This window comes from Empidonax traillii, unplaced genomic scaffold, assembly GCF_003031625.1.
Source record: "Empidonax traillii isolate 1590-97213 ecotype Southwest subspecies unplaced genomic scaffold, ASM303162v1 scaffold254:size1037790, whole genome shotgun sequence".
Taxonomy (NCBI): Eukaryota; Metazoa; Chordata; class Aves; order Passeriformes; family Tyrannidae; genus Empidonax; species Empidonax traillii.
The window spans coordinates 710,120-734,967 of NW_020955447.1; the positions used below are offsets into that span (position 1 = coordinate 710,120).

General features: G+C 38.7%; 1 protein-coding gene and 1 long non-coding RNA gene across 3 annotated transcripts in view; one reads left to right on the plus strand and one right to left on the minus strand.

Moving 5' to 3' along the window:
- KIF25 (kinesin family member 25) overlaps positions 1-24,848 on the plus strand; it is a 41,021-nt gene that overhangs the window by 11,010 nt on the left and 5,163 nt on the right. For both annotated transcript variants that reach the window (XM_027889132.1, XM_027889133.1), the window contains 8 exons: positions 612-715; positions 1,949-2,037; positions 3,541-3,583; positions 8,399-8,466; positions 13,226-13,300; positions 17,671-17,820; positions 19,005-19,181; positions 23,135-23,286. In XM_027889132.1, coding sequence (XP_027744933.1) covers positions 612-715; positions 1,949-2,037; positions 3,541-3,583; positions 8,399-8,466; positions 13,226-13,300; positions 17,671-17,820; positions 19,005-19,181; positions 23,135-23,286 — 858 coding nt within the window. The remainder of the gene's footprint in view (positions 1-611; positions 716-1,948; positions 2,038-3,540; positions 3,584-8,398; positions 8,467-13,225; positions 13,301-17,670; positions 17,821-19,004; positions 19,182-23,134; positions 23,287-24,848) is intronic.
- LOC114060006 lies at positions 19,201-24,419 on the minus strand. Its single transcript, XR_003571796.1, has 3 exons — positions 24,111-24,419; positions 23,890-23,992; positions 19,201-19,490 (listed from the first exon to the last, which is right to left on the minus strand). It is a non-coding gene; the product is annotated as an uncharacterized LOC114060006 (long non-coding RNA).

The following is a 24,848-nucleotide window of genomic DNA, read 5'->3' on the forward strand; positions in this document are numbered from 1 at the left end:
GGGAACTCAAAAGTGTGTACAAAAATTTGTTAGTGAAGATACTTATTATGGAGATTACTTAAATAATCAATGGATTCTAATCTTGTGTTTTGAAAAATATGGTATGATCAGGGGTCAGGGACTATAAGAGGCCCTTTTGACAATTTATGGTAACATACTTGTGTAGGATTCTCCAAACAAAAACATGCTAGTGTTATCACTCCACATGCAGGATGCAAGAAAAGGATTTTTTTATAGTGAAACTCTCATACTTTGTTTCCCAACTAGTAACATCATGTTTCCCCTGCATATGTGCACTTGTGGAAGAACATTATGAGCTGGAGGTGAACAGCATGGGTATTAGAAAAAACTGAGACATATGAACTGCCTTTAACTATTTTATATTTTTGATTGTTTTTCAAGTCTTCATATGTGTACTCGTGGTAATTATCTGTAGCTTCACAAAGCAAGAGCTATGATGGGATTTTTCAGAGGCATCTACTAAATCAAGAACTAACCCTCCTAACTGAAATTCGGTTGGAAAAGTTCATGTTTGTATTTCATGAGGTGCTGCTACAAAATTAATTTTATAAAGTTACAGAGTTTATTTCTTTGAAATTGCTTTCTTCTAGTGTTTCAGATAAAAGCTTTTGATCTTGAGCAGTCTCTACAAGAAGTGACAGAGAGATATGAGAAAGAAAAGCAGAAGAGGAGGGCTCTACATAACAGCTTGGTTGTAAGTATATTTAATGATGGAACATTTTCTTATTTTGTTGAAATTATTCCCATAGTTTCCTCTTTGCCTGGGTGTATCACCTCCCCCAGTTGTCAATATATGACACATTTATTTGCTGAGACACATTTGTCTTACGATAAACACCACTGCTCCTTCCTTTTTACACAAGGATCTTTCAAATGCTCGTGCAACATACTGCTCTAAGGAGTACCATCCATTTTGAATAGTGGAAAAAACTTGACTTTCTTCATCCTCGTCTCTAAATTTGAAGCTTCTGAAATTTGAAGCTTCTGAAATAGTTTTTTAAAATCTTAAAATATTAACTTAAAACTGCAAAATAGTTGTGTTTTGTTTTTTTCAAATATATCTAGATGTATCCTGCTCAGACATTAGTGATGGTTCATTTGGGATTAATTTTTTGCTTTATGAACTTTAACTTTACTCTCCCTCCTCACCCCCACAAATGACTAGTTTTGGGTTGCCTGATTCAGGATCTGATTTTTAGAAACACAAGCCACCTTCAAACAAAATTGTTTAAAGACTTCCTACCTGGGAAAATGAAGCTCTTTGTTAAAAAGTACTTACCTTCTGAACTCTGCCCTATGTTGCAGTTTAGTGAAAGGATATTCCTCAGGGCAGTGGGGCATAAATGACAGTGGTCACTAGGCGTCACAAGGCAAGCTGTTTTCAGTCATACAAAACAAGAAAAAATGATCATCAACAAAAAGGAAGAGATAAACTGAAGTCTAGAGCAACCTACAGAGAAAAGTCAGATGCTGGCTTTTTTAATCATGTAGGAACACACAGTGGAGAGGAAAATGTGCAACATGTTTTATATTCCACATCTTGCTCAGGACTGGAGGAAGAGAAATGGAGTGTGTAATCTTGTCTATTGAGTTAACACAGGTATCTGAAGAAGCTCAGGTAAGGAGAAAGAGAAAAAGGTAGGGAAGGGAAAAATGTCTTGGACTGAAAGCCTTTTTTTTTTTCCCCATATAAACTGGAGAGGGCTACACAGTTCCAGATCTCTGAAGTTCTCATACTTCCTCAAGTACTTTCTCCTACCTTACCAAGACAAATTATATTGATTCTGTTTTTCTTCCCACACCGTCTAGGGCTATGATGTCGTAAACACCTGCTTTCTTAAACATGTTCATATCTGTTTGGCAAATTCCAGTGTATCTGTCCTCTCTAGCAGCTTGTGTTAAATACAACTCCATATTCTAACCCTAGGAATTGAGAGGAAATATCAGAGTCCACTGCAGGATTCGACCATTGCTACCTTTTGATGATGCTGCTGGACATTCGATATCACAAGATAGGTAATTTATTTTGGATGTTTTAGATCTTACATGACTCATAATTAATATACAGTGAAAACAGTACTTATAATTATGTGAGAACAACTGTGTCCTTGATTTTTCTGGTTTTGTGTGTGTGTGGAGACAATATAGTATGATAAAAACTAATTGCTGTTTTCTTTCTCTTGCAAAATTGGCTTTAGCCAGTTTCATCCCCCTGTCTAAAAGTATATCCACCTCAATAGAAAGCCATAGCTGTCCTGCCAAGCCAGGATTATCCCTATCTTGGCAGAAGAAACACAGCTGCAATCAGTTTAGAGTGTATTTGCTATCCTGTACAAATTCTGGGATGCAGTAATGTAATAGCTGCCAGAAACTGTGCACAGAGAAACACACTCAGCACTACAGTTGTTTTGTAATGCTGTAGAACACATTGGCTCTCAGCACACACGCTGGGAATTCTATTTCAGTATAACTTGGCTCTGCATCCCTAATTTATAATATGTTTACTGTAACCAAAGTGTCAAAATATTCCAAGATCCAAAAGGAAAAGAGAGATTAGATGTGCTTAACAAGCCAAATTCTCCATGGATGACTAACATGAAAGAAAATAGGGATTGAAACATACACAAAGAAAGAAAGAAAGAAGGGGAAACCTTGGTGGGTGGCTAGAAACCAGTAACATTATAATTTGCTTTGTCAGTAAATAACTGATTTGGGGCTTTATTTTACTTTTACTGGCTGGTTATTCTGAAAGAGTACATTCAGTGTTTTAAAGTTTATTAATTTTTGGCAAATCTTAAAAAAAATAGAATTGTTTTAATTAAAATAATGTCAAAAATTACAGACAGGATATTTCAAGGAGCGTGAAAGAGAAACTTGCATTAACTTGTGCTTGATATAGCTGGGAAGGAACCCACTCACTGTTTTTGCTGCAGTATGGTATATTGCAATCAGGTGCTGACTTGCAGTGCAAAACAGGATGGACTGGGCCAAAAAAAATTGTTAAGAGTAACTTTTCTTAATGTATCAAAAAGTAATTTAAATAAAACTTTTTAAAATAAGACTGTATAACTGGGGACTGATTCTCCAAATACTTACAGAAATGAATAAATTTATACACCTCAGCATTTCCAGCCAGAGTTTAGACTAGTAATGGATACAAGATTAAGGACAAATACCTGAAAAGAAGGTATTTTTCACTTTAATGTTCCAAAGTGAAAGCCTCTTGTTACAAGCTCACATTACAATCTCAAAATAATAGAATGGCTTGCATGTGAATTAGTCTTGATTTGGTTTGTTCTGAATGTCTTTTCTAAAGCAGATTATTTTGCTTGATTGCCCTTTAATTTGTTTTTTATTCACAGTTAACTCTGGTGTTAGTATGTACATGGGGTACTTGGCAATTCTGAAAGGTACTCTTCAGGCACTTTGAACATGGGCTTTTCTCAGCTAGGTGGAACACTTATTGTTTGAAAGGTACCTTTTTTTCCCCATTGGCCTTTTTTTTTTTTTCCCTTACAGGCAAAGAAACTCTTCAGAAAAAGTGGCATATGCAGCTGATGATGTAAGTATTTGATGGTGAAATTCAAAAGTACATTCATGTGAACGTGAGTTAAAAAAAAAACATACATACTTTCTTGTCAGTTGGTGCCGAACTTTGATCATCCATGGGTGCGATAGCAGGTGATTTGTCCTGTTTTGATCCTGACTTTTTGTAGTGGTAATAGGTTGGAGCTTCTGCTGGTGCAGCCATCCTTAAAATGGAGATTGTATGTTTGCAGTAGTCAAACTGATGCAGACTTCCTACAGTCAGTCCCTTTGAGCCTCTTGTATTTGTTGTAACTATTTCCAAAATTATGTCAGGCTTTTAAAAATTTTATTATTGCAACACAGCTAATGCACTAGGAGAGAAATCTGATCCCTCATGAAGCCCAGCAGCCTATGTAGTACTGCAGTCAAGCATGTTAGAATGTCCTGGCTTAGATCACTGAAGGAAGGAGAATGAGTGTTGAGGTTGCAAATCTAAATGACATTCCAACATTAATTGAGGCCATTACCAAGATAAAAAATTTTAAAAGGCTCAGTAGTGTGAGCTAAGGTTAAAGTATTAACTTGGGGTTTAAATTGCTTAGCTGCCATAGTTCTTAGTTGGCTGCTCACTGTTGCTTACATGGGGATTAGCCAAATTCTCTTTTACAGTGTAGTGCTTAAAATATTGCTGAAGTGACCTACAGTGTGTTATGCATTTAAATCTCCCAAATGATAGCTTCATTAGGCAGATCTCACTTGCATAATGTGGATAATTATATATATATGTACATATGCAATTAGGTAACTAATGGAGCACATGAAGAGATTAGGAAAGAGTAAATATGTCAGGAGATAAAAAGCAGGGACCTGTAACGCTAGACATAGTGTTCTGGATGCCACAACCCATTCACTGTACTATAAAATACCACAACCATCTCTGACCTGTTAAATTTTATTGCATTAGAATAACATAAGACAATATTTAGGTTTTGGATTATTTCATATAGATACCTAATGTATTAAATATCTATATGTTTACAGGCAAAGCAATGTCTGCTTACTTATGTGAGCTTATGAATTTTAGTTTGTATGAGAATCACCTGGTAACCTTCAATATGCTAACCTCATTAAACATTTCAGGAATATATATATAAGCATGAACTTGATTGTCAAATGAAATTTGGAAGTTACTAACGTCCTGTTTTTGGAAAACACAACATAGACTTCAAATGTTTTATTGGTTTGCCTTGACATTTATTTGATTAAAATACTTTCCAGTTTTGATCAAACACCTTAAGTCTTTGTATTAGATTCTTAACAGGAATTCATCTTTTTTTTTTTAAAGAAAAGAATTTGTTGTAAAAATCCTTCTTACAAAAACCAGTCAATGTAGACTAATTTAACAAAAGTAAAGGAAAATAATGTTTATTGTCTGTTTATTTTGCTTTCAACAACTGCAGGTGTTATACTTGTGGCTAGGATAAATACACAATTTTCAGATTAAGTTATGGGGCTTTATTTGCTATTGAGCTTTTAGTTGCAACCCAGGCAAAGTTTGTATTTCTAGAAACAAGTTAACCATTTTCCAGAGAAGTACTTATGATTTAAAGGAGTTTTTAGATCAAGGTGAAGGAAGTTTCTCTGTGATGGAGGTGCTGAGTTTATTAGTTTTGCTTTTTAGATCATGCCTGTCTTTCCAGACTTTCTCCTGAAAATACTTTATGTGTCTAACATAACCAGGCAGTTATTTGCCATGATTATTTTAGAGCTAGTGTGTGTTAGAAAACAGAGCCACATTTTAGAATCAGATTCACAATGCAGTCCAGCATACGTATCGGAAACTGTGCTTGGATCTTTTGGACAAGCTTCAGCTTGGCATTGTTCCTGGATTGGACCGCAGCTCTAGTGATATGCTGATCTCTCTCATCTATGCTACAACTTTGTCTTGTTGTAGCTAGAATAGGGAAGACCATGACAGAAGTTGCAGTATAACTTACCTTTGCTTCTCTTTTGCCAGGAGCTGTGGTAAGACTTCCTTCAAAGGAAGTCTTCTTTCTGTAGACAGGCAGAATCGACACTTGGACAGAGTGATTGTTTATCTTTTTGTGAGACTGTAATTCCATTTAGTCTTTGAGTATTTTTCTTTTGTTTATTTAGAGATTCGTATCATTCTTTGAAAGACACATAGAGTCTTTTCTGTAATCTTGCTCATCTTGTCTAGAGAATCATACCCATTCTAAGTCTAAAAAAAGGCTTAAAATATTACTGGATGAACAGAAGAATATTTCATTTCAGTTTTTGGGCTACTTAAAGATCTTTTTGCTTTCCTGTGTGTGCTCAGCTCCTCAACATAACATTAACAACAGTCTGAAGCTTCTTGTGCAGTAATGGTGGAGAGTGAGTACACGCCACACATCAGGCTGAACCCCTCCACACAGATGAGGACACTGAGCAGTGGTGATATTGTCACTACCTTAAAAAATGAGCAGATGAGGTACTGAATGCACAGGCTCTTCTTGGTGGTGACAGCACAATGGGGAATGAGTGCAATCTGAAATAGGGGAAATTCAGCTTAAACATGAGAAGAAGCCCTGAGGGTAGTCAAACACCGGCACAGGTCTCCCAGAGGGGGTGCGAACTCTCCATCTTTAGAGATGCTCAAAACCTGACTGGACACAGTCCTGGGCAGCCTCTGTAGGTCACCAGCTCTGAGCAGAGGTTGGGCTCAGTTGTCTCTGTAAGTCCCTTCCTGTCTCAAATATTCTGTAATTCTGATCCAGGATTCCACCTTCTGTTTTTCTGTAGTTCTGTCCATCTCTGGAGGTTGTGCTGTGTGCACTGGTGAAAACAAGTCCCATGTTTGAATGAGCAGCTCTGAATTTGCCTGGATTCACAGCGCTAAATGTAGACACTTAAATGAAGTGCCAAATTGCTGAAGCGATGTTGGAATCCAACTTCCTTTGGCACAGAGAAAAGAAGGTGTCTGCCTCTACATTACAGAATCACAGAATCAACTGGGTTGGAAAAGAAGTCTGAGATCACATCCAACCTGTGGCTGAACTCCACCAGGTCAACTAGACCACAGCACTAAGTGCCACATCCAGTCTTTCCTTAAATACCTCCAGGGAGAGTAGTGACTCCACCACCTTCCTGGGCAGCACATTCCACTATCTAATCATCCTAGTGTCCTCCCCTAGCACAGCTTAAGACTATGTCCTCTCATCCCATTGCTTCTCATCTGGGAGAAAAGGCTGACCCTTACATGGCTACAACATCCTTTCAGGTAGTTGTAGAAAGCAATGAGGTTACTCTGGAGCCTTCTCCAAACTAAACACCCACAGTTCCCTCAGGTACTCCTCATGGGACTTGTGCTCCAGACTCTTCACCAGCTCTGTTGCTGCCCTTCTCTGGACCCTTGATTAATTCCTTTCAAATGGATGGCTAGGAGACTGCACTGAATATCAAGGAAGGCACAAAATTCTGCTGTTTCTTAAAGAATTAACATGAATTAACACAACCCTCCTTTCCTTGGGAGATTTTGGGAGCCCTTTAACTCCCTCCTTTTCTTGGGAGATAACTTTGTAATAGATCAGATGGATATAGCAAATGAAGACATTATCACTCCCCAGTTGCTTATCAGTATCCCCAACTAGAATTTTATTCCTTTAAGCTGTCCATGTCAGTCTTAGTTGCACTGAAGTTGACACAGACACATGAGGAGCAGTCACAGTCTCCCTTACACTGTCTGTGCTGTGGAACAGTCTGGGAAAAGGGGGCACAGCATTCAGCAGATACAGAGTAACAAGCAATGAGAACTTATAATTACCCCAGCTGGATTCTATGATCATGTCTGTATCTGGTATTGCATATAACTCATTTGAAATGATTTCTCTGCCTTACTTAATTTCACTTACTGATCTGTTACCCAGGCCTGGGGAGTCATGCTTGGGTGTCAAGACAGATAGTGAATATTTATGATTGTGGATATTTCTGAAGTATCCTTTTGTCATTTTCATGATCTTTATGGCAATGAAAGAACTCAGACTGGGAGTATTCTCTGGAATGCAAAAAAGGTTCTTCAGTGTTCATGTGAGACAGCAGTATGGATTTCACAAACCCTATTGACAGGGAAACTTGATGAGATTCTGTAGGCCAGCAGCTGTGGTGGATATGTTAGGCCATAGTGAACTCCTGAGAAAGGAAGGTCATTACAAATGCTCCTATGAAACTGCTGCCTATTAACAGTTAATTCTTTTGTTTCTATGTTACACAAAGAGAGTTTTTTTCTATCTCATTTCTCACCTTAGAGAAAGCTGATCTGCAAGTAAATTTGATATCTGAATCAGAAATGTCTTCCATACCTCTATTTGCTTTTCATGTTTGTTTTTGTTTTGTTGGGTTTTTTGTTTGGTTGGTTGGTTGGGGTTTTGGTGGGTTTTTTTGGTTGGTTGGTTGGTTGGTTTTGGTTGTGGTATTTTTTTTTTCTTTATCTTTTTCCTTTCCCCTATAGCCTGTTGGTTGCTGACCCTATTAGAATTTCTGTGTCAGGCCATTTTGTAGCAAAGTGTTGTACTGACATCGGTACTCCGCTAATTTTGGCAGTACTGGGGTAGGTAACATACCTCATTAGGTAGAGTAAGTGTTCTGTCATCATTATTTTGATAATGATACATTTTCTTTCTCCAAAGAGGAAGAAATACTTGTAAACTCAGAGCAAGAAATTTGATGTTTATTAGCCATTTGCCTGCTGGACATACTGCTGTCACCTGGAACATTAGAATTGATACATATTTCTTGTATGTGTGCCTGTCATACTAACTATAAATATTTTGATTTTTTTTTCTCTTAGGAAACTGTCCTTGTCAAGTGTAGCCGTCCTGGTCATGCATCAATAAACAAGACTTTTCAGTTTGAGAGGTGGGTAGTCCTGTGCAGCAATCTGGAAATCTGGATTCATGGAATATTTGTATAGTGAAGACTGATTTTTTCTTGATTGGCTAGAAAGTAATGTTGTTTTTTTTTTTTGGTTGGGTTTTTTTTGGATAGGGTGGCTGGGGGTTTAGGAGAGAGAGGTTGTTGGGGGTTTTTTAGCGTAATATTTATGTTCATCTCAGGGCAGAATAGTGCACTTGGGGTATAGATGACAGTGCTCCCTCTCAATAAAGGCTGCTGATATGCCTAAATTTGAAACCTGTATAGACTTACTTGACTCTTTTCACAATCTGAGTAGCTGTCATGATCCTTGCAACATGTTGCGAGGTAGCAAAATACTTTAAAGGTAAGGAAAGGATGTTTGTCTTTCAGTACTTATAGAGGGCTCATAAGAAAATAGGGCTAAACTTTTTAGCAGGGCTTGTTGCAATAGGAAAAGGGGTAAGAGTTTTAAACTAAAAGAAGGTCAATTGAGAATAGATATAAGGAAGAATTTTTTTACAATGAAGGTAGTGAAATACGGGAACAGGTTTCCCAGAGAGGGAGTAGATGCCACATCTGTGGAAACATCCAAGGTCAGGTGGGATGGGGTTCTGAGCAACCTGATATAGTTGAAGATGTCCCTGCTCAGTGCAGTGGGCTTATACTAGGTGACCTTTAAAGGTTCCTTCAAACCAAAGCCATTCAATGATTCTATGAATTGAGGTGGATTGCATGACTTCAGCATTAGGCATAGAGCATGACTGAGCCAGAAACTGGACTGAGCACTTGTAAGAGTTGATGTTCAAACGGCCTGAACACAAGGCAGCAGGGTAGAGCAGTGGCATGTAAATCAGTGCTCCCTGAGGGAAAGGCTGTAATGTGACTGACTACTTTCCACGTTAGGTGCTCAAAAATTCACATAGATGAGTGTGATTTTGAATGTGCCAGTTGTGATAAGGGTTTTGGTGGAACACCAAAGAGTCAGTCTGTGACAGAAAAATGCAGGGAGTCAGGCTTGAAGGCTGCCTTCTGTCCTTTCAGAATGGTGCTGACCTGAACCTCTGAAAACAGGAATGAAGAGTTAAATTAATACAAATGAGATTTCTGTAAATGAAAAAAAAATACAAAGTTTTACCCCAGCGCCTTTTTTCTAATGCAAACTTTGTATCTGTATATTGCAATGACTCAGTAGGCTCTCAAGCTCCAACCATGTTTCAAAACCCTCTGGAAAGAGAACATATGAGGACAATTTCATGCTTTATTGCTTGAAGGCAAAACCTGATTTGAAGTCAAATGTACACAACATGAATTATCTGTCCTGGTTTAAACCTAAAGTTTAGCCTGAATTGCCATAGGTTTGCTAACCATTGCTAGTCATTCACCCTTTCCTCAAGGCTCCTTCTAAAATGCTTTTTCTGTTCACAGAGACTGGGCACTGCTGTCCTGTAGGCCACTAAGCACTTGAAAATTCCTGAAATATTGCAAATCTTGGGGAAGCTTTACTGACCCCCTAGGTTATAGGATTCCTTTGATTCAAAGCATATGAGATCTCTTAGGGTACATGGACCTCTCACATGTCTGCTAAGCTACTCAAAGTAAATCCTTTCACCTTTCAACTGTACCTAACACGGCCATGCTAGTTGAAGTAAATACAGAATAATGCTGGAATTGAACTCTGTAGAGTAATACAGTTAATGATATTGACACAGGACTCCAGAGTGCTGTGACTCTGGAAATGTGGTGTAGATCCTAATAATCAGGAAAAGGGTTAAAAAAATGTAAATCCCCTGAAGAATGCAGTTCTTGGGGAATGTTTTTTTAATGTCCCAGCACAACTCTTTTTTATAAACAGAGAAGCATATGGTTCTTATGAACTCAAAAATGTTTATTTTTTTAGCAACATTTTATGGAACTAATAAATGTCAAAATATTTGATTTCAGCTCAGGAAGAAAATTCCAGCTTTCAGCATGCTGATTTGCGATTTTATTGGCAAATCAGTTAGCAAAATAAAAAGGAAGCTCAGAGTTTTCAAGGTGAAATTAACATTAGTCAGTATACAGGGACAAATCTATCCTCGTTCTGGTAAAAATACTTGGGGTTAAAGAAAGAGATTCTTTGGATTTGCAGCATCTTTCATGGTTTCAGACAGCTAGTGAAGTGGGTGTCCGTGCTTCAGCTGGTGCTGTGGTTACAGTGTAGCATAAAGTAGTTCAAGATTACTTTAAATCACTTTGTTTGGGTAGGGGTAGCATATGAACATCAGCAGCTAAGTAGTGGCAGTAAAACCCCTTTAGGTGTAGTTACTGTAACATGGAGCCCTATGCCTTTCCTCTGGTCGGCTACCAGAGCCTGACCCTGACTTGGCTGTCTGTGGCTGTACTACTTGGAGGTAATGACCTCAGGCTGCACTGCACTCAATTTCTTCATGGAAAGGGTGGCTGAGCATTGGAACGGGCTGCCCAGGGAGGCAGTGGAGTCGCTATCCCTGGAAGTGTTCAAGAAACGACTGGACGTGGTGCTTAGTGCTGTGGTTTAGTTGACAAGGTGGTGTTTGGTCAAAGGTTGGACTTGATGATCTTGGAGGTCTTTTCCAACCTTAATGATTCTGTGATTATAATTTGCAGTGCAAATGAACTACTAAGACTGGTTCACTCTACCCTGGATTGGGGCCAGTAGCAGTCTGTTTGCTGTCTTAGTCCACCAAAGTCATCAATGGCATCTGAAGACACAGTGAATGCTTTAGTCTTTAGTATACCTTTCTAAGTTTGTTTTTTCTCCTTTCCCTTTTTTAATTTATGTATTAGTTCTGAGATGTTTTGAAATGTTAAGAAAAAATATTTCAGCACATACTGACTTAGAAGCCTAGTTGTTTAAGATGGAGGACTTGATGCTAATGAATATTTCATCAAGTGCAGATAATAGATGAAGCAGAGAAAAGTGTTTGAAAGTGCTTTTGCACTCTTGTATTGGCCTTGCAGATTTGATGTGCAAAGTTTACCGAAGCATATGCTCATATGCATGCAAAGCAAGGATGGAGTGTTGCTATTCGTGTCTGTGTCTTCCTGGTACAAACTGTACCACATCTCTGCATATTTGTTGGTTTCTCTGTGTACTATGAGGGCACATCAGTGAAATGGCAGTACAAGCAGCGTGTGTCCATCAAGCCAGACAAGTGCTCCTTTCCTGATTAAAGAGAGTACATTTTCATGGAACTTACAATTAGTCTGTGGAACACGTTGCCACAGGATGTTACTTCAAGCCAAGAATTCAGCAAGATGCAAAAAGAAACTGAATGCTAATTCTAATAATATTTTTTTTGAAACAGAGATTCGACTCATATTTCAATTTTGAGGCCAGTTTAAGGCTTTTAAGGATTTGGATGAGGCACAGAGATGAATTATTATGTCTCCAGCCACCATAGTGTTTCTTGCTCCTTCCTCTGTCTATTGTCAGGAAAAACGCAGAACTCAGCGCATTGGCTCCAGTTCTGTATCTGTTTATCAGTGATCCCTCTGCACAGTCTTATTTACAGAGAACATGAACACAAAAACTATATTTGTGGAGTCTATAGACTGTAGCAGACAGATCATAGTCAGATATACAAAGAGGGTTGAGTAAATGCTTGAGTAAGAGCACACTTTGTCTTCATTCAGCTAAACTTGTAGTATCACACACAAGCTGTGGGATACTGCTAGGTGAAGTCTACTAGTGCACTATATACACAGGGAAGTGCCTATGTTTTGTAATGTTTGCTGCTGCCAAAATTCCTGTTTCTAGTTAGCCGTTTTGCTGTGAGCTATAAGGAACACATATCACTCACTGCAAAAAAGAGCTAAACAAAAAAATTATAAAAAAAAAATCACCACAGAAAGATACCAGAAAGGGAGCTTTTGACAAAAATAGGCATTCATACCTCAAATATTTAAGTGTGGGTAATGACATTCATTTTTTAGATTCTGTTCATCTTGTATAAACAATGCATGCTGCAGGCTGTAATCTTGGGGAGGATACATTTTTGGTGTGCTAGAGAAGAAATGAATGAGTTAGGATGTCCATGTTTTATGATCAGAATTTCCTCTCTCTCATGATTTCCTATTTTCAGGTCTTGATTTTGTGTTGTTACAAACTTGAAAGGGTTGGAGGAAAGATTTCTTTGAATATTCTGTGTTTGGTTCTTTTCTCCCTGCATTTGAAAAACATATGGGATTGTTTCAGACATCATTGTTTTGGTCCAAGGATTGAACTGTCATTGCTCTCTTCTAAGAGGCAGAATAACTCATTCAATTTAATTGTCTTTCATTGCCTTTGAAAGTTAATCTGCAATCCATATTACAATGTAATAGGAAGATTTCCCTTGATGAGAAGTGTTGATTTCAGAGCAGATAGTTCATGGGGGTGGGGATGGAAATACCTTAGGCTGATACTGCCCACAAAGACAGTGCATCTTTAAACATGACCCTCAGGCGCGTTCTGATTTCTGCTCTGCCATTGAGTCTTCTGAGGCAAATCTCCAGGCAGGTTTGCAGCCTGTGTACCTCTCACAGTGTACACCTCTGGCTCGTTCCCTCCAGCACATATGACAGCTGCTCCCAACACGTGAGTGAGAACCTTGGAGTTCTGTTTTTCAGTTCCCTGACATAAAAATGTCAGCAGGCTCCATGTTTTATGTCACTGACCTACATTTTCCATAGTTTGCATTCTTGTATTGTGACAACATCTTTGTATTTTTAATTTGGTTAATCATTGCACTTTTTTCCTCAGAGTTTACAATGATTCAGAGTCTCAAGATGCAGTGTTTGCAGATGTGGCCCCTTTGCTAACATCTCTTCTGGATGGGTAAGTTAAAAGGTGGGAGTAAGAAAGCTAAATCACAATAATCTACTGAAATCCATAAATTAAAGAAGAAAATTACTTAATAGTGGTGATCCAGTCAAGTTTTGTGGCTTTGCAGTTCCCTTTTCCTGTTTTCTTTCCACTCAACACCAAGTGAATGTTGTTTCCCTGTATAAACAGCGAAAACACTTCACAAAATTTATCAGAGCGGATAAATTTGTAAAAATAAAAAAAGTTTTTTCCTCTGGTCGGTTTCTGGCAAACTGAAGCATCACTTCTAATGGGGGATGGTGTCTTTTCTCCTTTGCATTTTTTGTAGGTTATGTTTCATACCCATTTTCCAGTTGCAGAAATGGTATGATACATCTTGTCCAACAGTTCACGTATGAAGGGCCTGTCAGGGCCACTCTTAGTTCTGGTTGTGTGCACAGCACAGGCCATTGGACGTGGTGTGATCGATTCCTGGTTGAACCAGAACAGAGCATCCTCAGTCACAGTTCTACTGCTTCTTCAGGCACAGGGGTAAAACAGCATTCTGGTTTGAATACAAGGCTGACCAGTAACGAGCACTAGCAAGTAGAAATTATTTCTAGCCACTGAAGTTCATAAAGTGATTTCTCATTTATACTAGATTTCTCATTTACACTTTATAAAGAAGCCCTGAAGTGCATACCGTTATATACCTTGAGGCTTGAACTGAGATTTGAACATAACTTCCTTTCTGCTCCTTTTTCATCCCTGCTCCAATATCACTTAACTATATGGTAAAGCTTTCACTTACCTTTCCCTCCCTGTAAAGGAAGAGACAGTTCCTTTCCTTCCACAGTGGCATAGTGGAACTAAGGCAGTCCTTGTTCCTGGCAGTCTGTGCACTGAAGTTTCCAAGTCTCCATTTCTTAAAAGTGGCTTAGAAGAGGTATATCAGGATACTGTGGATATTGGGAAATCCCAGATGTCCCTTTACATATGCCACAGGGCTACCTGGGCTGAGGGAAGTCATATATCACATTATTCTTGTTTACCAATGATGAGTAACCACAGCTTCTGTAGCTAAGCAACTAGGGACCACTACGTTGGAGAAGTTTAAAGAAGTCTTACAACTACTGTTTTCTCCTCCTACTTTTGCTTTTGCAAAGAACATAATTTTACTTTCGCTCAGTATGTCGCTTAGGTGTCTTCAGATACACCCGATTTGTACCTTGATCTGCTGTACTTCCACTTTCTAATTTTCACACTGGGAGACTCCTAACATCCAGCATTTTTGTTTTCAGTTAGGAAATACTCTGTTATTAAAAACAAAAAATCTGTCTTGTTCTTCCAGAAGTGCTGTTTAAACAGAAGCAGATTTTCAGGGAAGGCAAGTCTGTGCATATGAGCACAGCAGCCTTCCTATTGAAAATGGGAAACAGACATACTTAGTCTGAACCTTGAATACCTTTGCTGCTCCTGATTGTTTTAGTCTGGGTTCTAAAAGTGGTCTGTAGCAACTTTTAGCTTAAGTGGAAAGGAGTGTTCTGCTCCCTCTCCTTATTTTTTCTTTATTTTTCTTTCTTAATGAATTGTTTCATTTTGCAGTATAAATATAAAGGAAGAAAAGATTGTTCAATACGCAAAACAGACAAAGTTCAGCAGGCTTCAAAGTTTACAGTGAGCCATACAGGACCAACAAGGGAGTAAAATAATATTTCTTTTCTTTATAGCATTGAAGAATCAAACTTTTTTGTTTATTTTAAAGAGGAAAATACATTTCTCCTCCTTTTGATTTCCTTTAACAGTTTTCTCCCCTAGTCATAACTTTGCTGTAGTGAACATTCACACTCTTTTCAGGAGAGAAGTGCTACAAAACTACTGGTATTCTAGCTTGACAATAAGAATTTTCTAAACAAGAATATAACTGTTATATATAGTAAGAAGTAGAGTGGAGAAGGAAGAATATCTGGTGAATCATAATAAAAAATTTTTAGACTTCTCTTTTTGAAACCTTTATACTGGAACCAGAACACCAATGAAGTAAACTATTATTACATAGGTAAATATATCTGGTGCTTGTTGAATCCCCCAACAATTCATTCTCTCCTGTGTATACTTAGATATAATACTGCTTTGTCCAGTTTTAGCTCATTTGGGCTTCCTGAAGTACTGTTTTGGCTTTGGCAGTTTCCACTGATTGATACCCAATTTGCATCTCTCTCTTCAGTGTTCCAATCACCTGTCTACTTTGCTTCTAATCATATAATTTGTATCCTGTCAGAAGTGTTTTGTCCATGATGTTTACTGCCTTCTAACAAGCAGCAATTAAGGAAAATTTGATTAGCTGGACTATGGGAGAGTCTGAAGACTTCTAAAAAGACTTTAATTCTGTTTTTCCTGAGCAAAACTACAACCTGCAAATTTTTGGCTCCCATTTTGGTTCCAAAGATCTCTTGATTTTGAAGCAGGGCTAGAAGTCTCAATAAGCTACGAGTGGCCAGGCAGTGTGCATGAGCAATGGAATTGGGAAAATTGCTCATTATCAGTCTAGCTGAAAATGATTAAAGTTAGCATGAGCGTTTCTACTGACATAAATCCAAGTAGTCATGTCAGCAGTGAATACTTCAAGAACTCCTCTTTACAGATTTACAGCCCTCATATCCATCACATTTAATTTTGCTGCAGTGCTATTTGTTTTCAGTTACAGTTATCTCCTTTGCTTCATCAAATCTATGATTAGACTCCTATTTTATACTCTGCATCCTAAAAATCTGGAGGGACCTTACTATCGGTTTACTGACTGCAACTTTGATTTCACATCCCCAAGAAAGGTCTCCCAGGTATTTGCTGTGTGGCTTATCAGCCCACATTTCCTTCTAACAAGACAAAGCTTTCTAAATAATCCTCCCAAAATAATTGCTTCTAGGCATGTTTAATATGCAAAAAAATAGCTGCAGTGGCCATGTAAGTATTTCATGACTTGAAGCCATACATTAAAAACAATTGGATGAGAGGTGTTCATTGAAGTATGCTGGCATGTGCTTGAAACAACATTTTTGATATGAGGAAAAGCATCGCATAACCAAAAGCAGCTGTTTCAGGTCTGCCCACAGAGGAGGTAGCTTAGGCAGTGAAATTTTACTCCCTGGCAGAACAGGAGCAAGTCCATTCTTGCAACTCTCTAGTAGAGCAGAAATTTCAGCAAACGGCAAAGCGCTCCTCGTGTATGGAGATTCTGCTAATGTTGTGCCTCTGAACAAACAAGATAGTCCAGGGAGGGAGTGGTCCTGTCAGCATAACTGCACGTCTTCCAAGGGTTTTGCTGGCACAGTTCTGTGGTCATCATCAAGACGCTGGCAGGTGCTGCAGAGCAGATGCAGCCCAGGAGTACCAGAGTATCGGTCCTCCCTACAAAGCAATACTGTGGGATGCAGCCCAGGAGTACCAGAGTATCGGTCCTCCCTACAAAGCAATACTGTGGCTGGATGCGTCTGTGCCCACCCACTTGTTTTGTTTAAGGTGCTGACTTTGATTTCATTGTGTTAGAAACACACTTTCTAGATAGGATTCATAGCTCTTAGTTCAGTTCCCCAAACAGCACAGACATCCACCACTGAGCTCACAGCTGTGGACTATTTTTTTTTTATTATTTTCAGTGCAGTGAAAAAGGCAGTTTCAGAGCTCCGTTCATTAGATGTATTCACTTGTTTACTTCAAAAGGTGGTGACTTGTGTTTCATAGATGCCTGTACCTCTGCACTAACACTGTACACTTTTCATCTTCTACTTGTCCATATCAGAGCAGTTCCTGCCACCTTTATTCCAGAGCAGTCATTGTGTGCATGCTTGTACTGAACTAATGCTTTTGGTTTAAAATTTGTGCCTCCTATTATTAGGGCTGTCTTTTCTGACTGAAGGCTATGACTGATGAGCCTGCCTGAAAAAGGCTGTGAGAGATGAAGAGTTCCCAGCTGTTAAAGACACTAGTGCAGTGGTTTGCAGCACAGCACTGTAAGACAAATCAAACCCAGTGATGGTTTACTTTAAAATGCTGTCCTGTAAACTGCAGGGGCTCACGAGCTGATTTACAAGCAGCTCAGTAGTGCACTTACTGGAAGTTGGGCAGACAGGACATCTAACCTCATCAGTCATTCCAAGCCAAGCATCCCTTAAACTTCTTAAAAGCATCCCTCCAACTCTGCTTAAAAAATAAAATCTGTCTAGGTGATGTTATGAGCAGTACTTTAGTTACTGCCAGATTTTGAGATCTCCAGAAGGAAATCAGGGGCAGTGTATTTATTTTTTTGTTTCAGTTTGTGTTCCCAAATTTTTTGGGGTTTGACTTGCCACCTAACAAATGCGTTTGGTAACAGTAAAATAAATGAAAGCCCTTTTAATTTTCAGGTACAATGTGTGTATCATGGCTTACGGGCAAACTGGAAGTGGGAAGACATACACCATGTTGGGACCACAGGTAGAGGGGAACTTTTCATTCGCTGTAGAAGATGAATCAGAACTTGGAATTATTCCTCGAGCTACCCAAGAAGTGTTCAGGTAAAAATAAAGTAAAGGCTTATTGTCAGTGGTAGTCACCTTAAATTTCATAGAAAGAATGAAATGATGTTTGTAATGTACTTATCATTACAGATTTCAGCTTCGGAATGATTAATATTTATATCTTCTCTGACTGCTGTTTGATTTTTTTATTTTTTATATGGATTTCTAGTCTCTCTCCTGCTTAATCTGATTTTCTAAGACAATAAGATTATGCAGTCTTGCTGTGTGTTATCTGTCCATCTGTCTTTCAAACTCCTAAGTAGCTTTTGAAAATGTTTCAGCCATAGTTGTGGAGTCCAAAAGATAATTAAGTTCTTACAAGTTTAGTGAAAATTGACAATTGAATAGATGAAGAGGATCCAAATTAGATTTAAGTCCCAAAGGATAGTAGAATTTTTAATCACAATCTGCTCCTGCTTCAAGAATTTTTTTACTTGAACCTAATACAGGATGTGCTGCTGTATTAGAGGATCACTGATGTGCTGCTATGTTGTAATAGGAGAGCCATTAGAGGTTTATTATTTCTTTTGGAGAAGTGTATGAGCTAAATTAAAGATCCAGTTTTGTATGAGAATAATATGGAAATACTCTCCTGAATAGACAAGCCCTTAATTTATTAATTTTCCAAGGCTGTGGACAGATAACTTCTTACAGATCTAGTTTGTCATCTCTGTCTGTTCATTGCTCACACTCTGCCAGATTTTATACCCTGAGCTCTGAATGCATTAACAACCAGCAGAGAAATGGTATAAAAAATCTCGGGGCAGGAGGCTAGTGGAGAAAAACAATTTAAGTGAGTATTAATGGCCAGTCTCTTCGCGAACGAAGAACCGGGGAAGGTCTTTCCACCTTCCAGCCTGCGCATTGGATTTTTTTAGGTGAGACACAGTGTGCGCGGAACTGAGCCCACCCTTTAATCCTGAGGTAAGTGAGTACAGCTGTTTGGAAAGGTAAATTTTATATACTGCTTCAGGTATAATTTAACTGTATATTCAGATTCTTCAACTTAACATTATCATATAGATGAGACAAAGCCACAGCTGCAGATACTTAATAAGCACTTTTATCAGATTGTAATTAGAGAATAAATCTTTATTTATACGTTGCTCACTTGTGGTTTGACTTGAACAGTTTTTGGCTTTTTTATTCCTTTTTTTTTTCTCCTTATTTTTATTTTCTAGGCTTATTTCAGAAAAGCCACCAGGAAGTTACTGGGTTGAGGTTTCTGTTGTAGAAGTGTATAATAATGAAATTTTTGATCTTCTGGCCAAAGACAGTTATGGCAAAGTATTTAGCATCAAGCGTGATGTTGTCACAACCAGAGAAGGCAAGAGTGATGTTCCATTGCTTACACATGAGTAAGTACACAAGTTGATCCTTGCCATCCAAACATGATCTGGTGTTAATGCAATGTATAGCTGTCACAAAATTGCATTATAGGCACGAGATTGCTTCTAAACAATGAGTGCTTATTATGTGCAAAAGAACAGTTTTGTTTCTGTTGGCTCAGTCTGTTAGACTACAGTTCACTGCAAATGTCAAAATACTTCCAGAAATAACTGTACAACTAATTTGAGTTATACTCCTGTGTTAAGTGCCTTCCACTCAGAATGCCTGAAGATTGCTGTGTATTTTCTTGCTGCTGGGTCTATGGCTCTTCTTGTCAGCTGTACAATAAGAAGGGGTAACCTAGTCACAAAGCTCTTTCCATGTAGTCTTACTAAATTATAAAATTTACACATAATAATAGAAATTTATGTACTATTTGTAAATTTTTAAGCAGCTGTAGAAAGTTAGCTTTCTGTACATGCACTGGAGTTAAAAAAAATTTAAAAAATAATTAGATTTTAAGTGATCCTCTAATACAAATATCCATTTTACCACTGCTTGGTGTTCTGTTTTCATAACTGGAGGCGTTAAAGTTGGAATTGATACATTGGCATGTTGGCAAACCATTGATATGAACTCATAGTTCTTGAAAATTCAGGTTCTTCCAACTAAAAGCTAAGAAGCAGCTAAGCTTCTCACCATTCACTTTTAAGATGTGTACCTTCCCACCATCGGTGTATGGTAAGTTTGATTCTTATTTACACAACTTGACACTCCCTATACTAGTAGGGAGAGCTAGGGTAGTTAAGGCTACAGCTCTACTGACTGTAATGCCTTCTTTCACTTACTAAGCATTACAAAGACTTGTTCTAGTACTCATGGGAATGATTCCTGGCATTATGTATGTGTGGCATACAAAGCAAATGTATAGAATGTTCTTATTATATATAAGACACCTTGGGTAATTAGATGTTCAAAATCATGTGTTGATAAAAATTCATCTACGAACAAGATGTTTCAGATACTTCATTTTACTAATCTTTATTTTAGAATGTCCTGAGTTGGAAGGAACCCACAAGATCATTGAGTCCAACCCCAGGCCCTGCACAGGACAGCCCCGAGAATCACAGTTCCAGGGCCTGACCACCTCCTGGGTGAAGAACCTTTTCCCAAGGTTCTTCAAGGTTCTTTCCAATGTAAACCTTCTCTGACACAGCCTTATGCTCTTCTCTTATGTCTTGTCACTGATCATCAGAGAGAAGAGGTTGGTTCCCACCCCTCTCCTTCCCCTCACGAGGAAGTTGTAAACTGCAATGAGGTTTCCCCTCAGTCTCCTCTTCTCAAGGCTGTACAGACCAAGTGACCTCAGCTGCTCCTCATATGGCTTCCCCTCAAGGCCCTTCACCACTTCTGTGGCCCTCCTTTGGGCCTTATGGTAGTACTATCAGCATCAGAAAGAAAAAAAATTAGGACAAGCAGTACTAGTGGCACCAGAGAGGTGATGGTACGCAGTGGAATTAAACTACTGGGCATCTCTCTGTCAGCACCCACCATGAGAACAGTTTCCAAAAAGAAATATTTCTGCTTGTATGTTACAGAGGTGTCTAGAAACTTAAAAATATGTCCTGCTTCTTGAGCAAATAATCTTTGTGACAAGAAACATCTTGCTCTATTGAAATGTTTAGAGCAGCATTACAGTTTTCTAGGTTTCTAGGGGAAACACGATGTTTTTCTTCATTCTCTGTAATAATTCTTTGTCATGGTCCGATCCCTACTTTTCCAAGGGAGGTTAGCAGTCATATTTTAAATACATCCCTCCTCCATGCCAATTAAAATAAAGTGCACCCTCAGTGGAAATAATTTTGTCTTGTGGGACTTAGTCACATAAGCAGACCAGTAGTTGTTTGTTTATGTGGGTTTATGCTATTGCCAGAAAGCCTTGATAAAAATACAAGAATGTACTGGAGGATTGCGCAAACATACTTTTATTCTACCTAGTGAGACACATTTACTGACTTATGTTTTCTACCCATTTAATTCCTTATGGAAAAGTAAGACCCCAAAGAAATTGTCAGGTGGCTTTCTTTACTATGGGAGCTGTAGAACTCTCCTTTCTTTCTATGAAATAACAAGCACTGTAATACTCTGGGAAGGATTAACCTTTGTATCCAGGGTATGCCTGCTTTTTGGTCTTGAGGTTAAATACGATTTCCAGAGAAATTCTGCATGCTTCATTGCACTCTGCATGCTCCATAAGAGCATGGAGTGAGTTAAAAGTGACCAGAGGTTGAAGTGGTGAATCCTTTTGCCCTCTCTGTCTGTATTAACAATGACTGGTGGGTTTTTCTTTGTCCCTGTTCTTGGATTTCCCCAACTGTGTCTCTACTCCAACCTTTAGTATCTACTTAAGGCTATGCTGTTAAGGGAATGCAAAACTCCAGAAGAGGCTGGGAGCAGAGCCTAACCTGTGTGTGCTGAATCTTTCTTGAAGGAGCTAATCTTTTGACTAGAGAGGAAAGGAACCGTATGACATAAGAAATGAAGATGAGTGCATGTAGTGTGGGCATGATGGGAGTTGAATTTTCCTGTTTTATCAGAACCTCTAAGTAGTTTTTAATTATGGTAGTTCAGTAACTAAGATGTTGGCCTGGCTTCAGTTCATTCCTGAAAATGCGTACTCCACTTCCCAAGGGAACTTTGCGTAGTTAGTGGGTGACCCATACCTTTTTGTAGGTTTTGGAGAGGGGAGAGGTGAGATGCAGTGTGACCTGTGCCATAGAGACAAGAAGCAGAAGCTGCAGTAAGGTTTCATTTGTCCTTCTAGTTAATAAAATGGCTGCTCTGTTTATTTCTGTAAATTTTAATTTATGTTAAAGGAACCTGGCGCCTTGAACTAAACCTCTTAAAAACCACTTATCTCAATCAGTTAATACTAAATTCTAATGCAAATATAAATAAAAATATGGACTTGTACTTCAATTACAATGCAAGCAGTGAAACAATTCCAATTCATAAACAGGTTATATTAATAATTACACAGAAAGGTTAATAAGAAAAAGAAAACCCAAACAAAGTAAGGGAACCATTGAATGAGGCCACCCAGCTGCCCAAAATCTAAAGTAAACAGCTGGTGCTTTGAATAAAAACACATCTTCATTTAGGATAATATTTCATCTAAAATATATTGGCCTGCTGAGTCTCACTGGCTTCTCCATATATCCATTAAAGTACAGTAGTCTCTTTCCTGGTAACATGTTCATCTTACTGAATCACAAAAACCTCAAGTCTCTTTCTTCTTTTATAGTTTGGTTGACTTTGGAGAACATTCAGCATCAAATTCATAACCTAACCACAACAGGGCTTCTCTTTGTAGAATCTGGTCCTGGAACGTGCGGCATATAGAGCATGATAAAGTCATAGAGATTATACTTAAATATTATTTCTGTCAGTCCTGCTGAAGAGCTACTGGGCCAAGCTCACCACACTGGGGATGCTGCTTCCCTCCAAAGCCAGCTGCGGCTGTCCAGGAGGTGACCAGCACTGACAGCACACCCTGAGTGAGGCCTGTCTTCTGCAAATGCTCGTTGGAGGGCGGCAGCTCATGGCACTGACCCCTTGACAGGGCACAGCAGCAGCTTGCAGAACCCAACAGCCTGGTGCTGCATCCCAGCCAAGGCTGCGTCCCTTTCAGGGTGTCCAGTCCTGGCTGACCAGCCCCAAGAAGATGCAGTTCAAGACTTGGGAAGGCACGATGTGTGCCTCCTTTGACTGGAGGCAATACTCAGATCACGCCAGTATGAGGCTCTGACTGCAGGAACTAGAGCCACTGCTTCCCTGCTGGTGCCAGGTCAAACAACCAGGGAGATGTCAAAGGCTTTGCTGAAATCCAGAAATGCTGACATTCTCATCTAAGTTGTCGGCTTTCTCATGTGATTTTTCCTGTGAGTCAGTTAAATGTCCTTCTTGTTTCTTTACTTTTTAGGACTGTTGAAAATGCATCTGAATTTTTGCATCTAGTCAAGAAAGGCATACAGCTGAGAGTCAGACACCCAACACTGGTGCATGCTCACTCCTCTCGTTCTCATCTGGTAGTGACGTTGACCATAACCACAGTTGTCTTTGGAGATAACTTTGGTAAGTAGGATGCTACTAAAATGCATCTAAAGCCAATTGTTTTTAGAAAAACAGTCTGTGGACTGTGAGATTTTCATATTGCTTTTTCTCCCTTTTTCCAGTGTTTGATACATTCCCTCAGTTCTTTTCTGTTTTTCTATCTTCTACATATCTACTTAAATAACAGACCACTTGGATGTTTGAATGCTACTGAAACTGAGTTTCATAAAAAGTTATCCCTTTTCTTTACATGTCTTCACTTACAGAGTTCTTGAAGTTTTATAGCATCGAGCAGCTAATGAACAAATGTTATCAGTAAGTCATAAGATAGTTAAGATCTCAGTAAGATAGATAAATAAAGTAGTCAAATCACTTAGAATGAATAATTACATATCATACAAAGTTTGTGGTAAAAAAATGCTAACCATACATTATAGGGATTGCATATGCTTTTGGGTGAGAAATAATCAAATTTTTTTACCTGCTACCTTGCAAAAATGTCCATTAAATTCAGAGTCTCTTGAACTGTTAGTTATAGGCCACTGTATGAAAATGCAGTATAGTTGTCTTATTTACTGTGGCAACATCTCTATTTCTGCTTTTCATTACCACACCAAGACTTACCAGTTTATTGCTTTTGGGGTTTTTGGAGTTAACTTTATTTTCTTTTGCTCATGTTATAATTAGGCTCTCTGTTTCCAGTGCTGTGGTTCATCTCCTTCATACTCTGCAACAACACTATGATTTTAGAAAGTGGGAAATATTTAACATTTTTCCCCTTAGATTGCTATCAGAAATTAAACCAACAGTATCAGCAAAGCAGAACAAACAGTGCCCTTACTTACCTACGGGCCTTGCCAAAAGACACAGTTACTTCAGAAGTTGCAGCTCCAGTGTTTCAGATATTAGCTCTAGGCAGCTCCAGATTCTTGTCAATCAGACAGATGTTACCATTTTCAAAACTCAGTGTTTGCACTGTTATTGTACCAGCCATCTTTCTAGTCCAGAATTCCCTTTGCCACTTCTAATTGCTGTCACTCCACTGTGCCCTGTTGCCTGGCAGCAAAGCTCTGTAGAAATGTGTAATTGATTTTGAATGCAGACTCAGGCTTTCGGCTCACAGCACATGGATGAAGATGTGCTCTGTAGGGGGACAGAGCGGCATTGCAAAGGGTATCTCACAGCAGCGGTGTGACAGCACATTCTGTCTTGTTTAAAAGGAGAAGATCCTGATTTAAAAGCTAGGTGCAATTGTCAAATACCTCAACACCAGACATCTAAGTCACTAAATAAAAGGTTGTAATGTCTGTGATGAGTTCACCTAAAGCCAGGGTTGACAAAACAGCACTTTTTCAGGTTTGATTAAGGTGGCTTAGCATGTATTATCTGTCTTTTGAGGAGAGCTGTTTTGTAATTTTGTTGTCTAAAATTGAAGAGACCACTTAGTTGACACTGTATGACACAAAGCCATTTATTCTGTGTAAACCAACACAGCTGCTCTGTCTACACTCTGAACAGCCAGCTTGGGTTTTAGCAGCAGCCTACTTGGAGAAGTACAGAGCTCTGCAAGACAGGTCATCTGC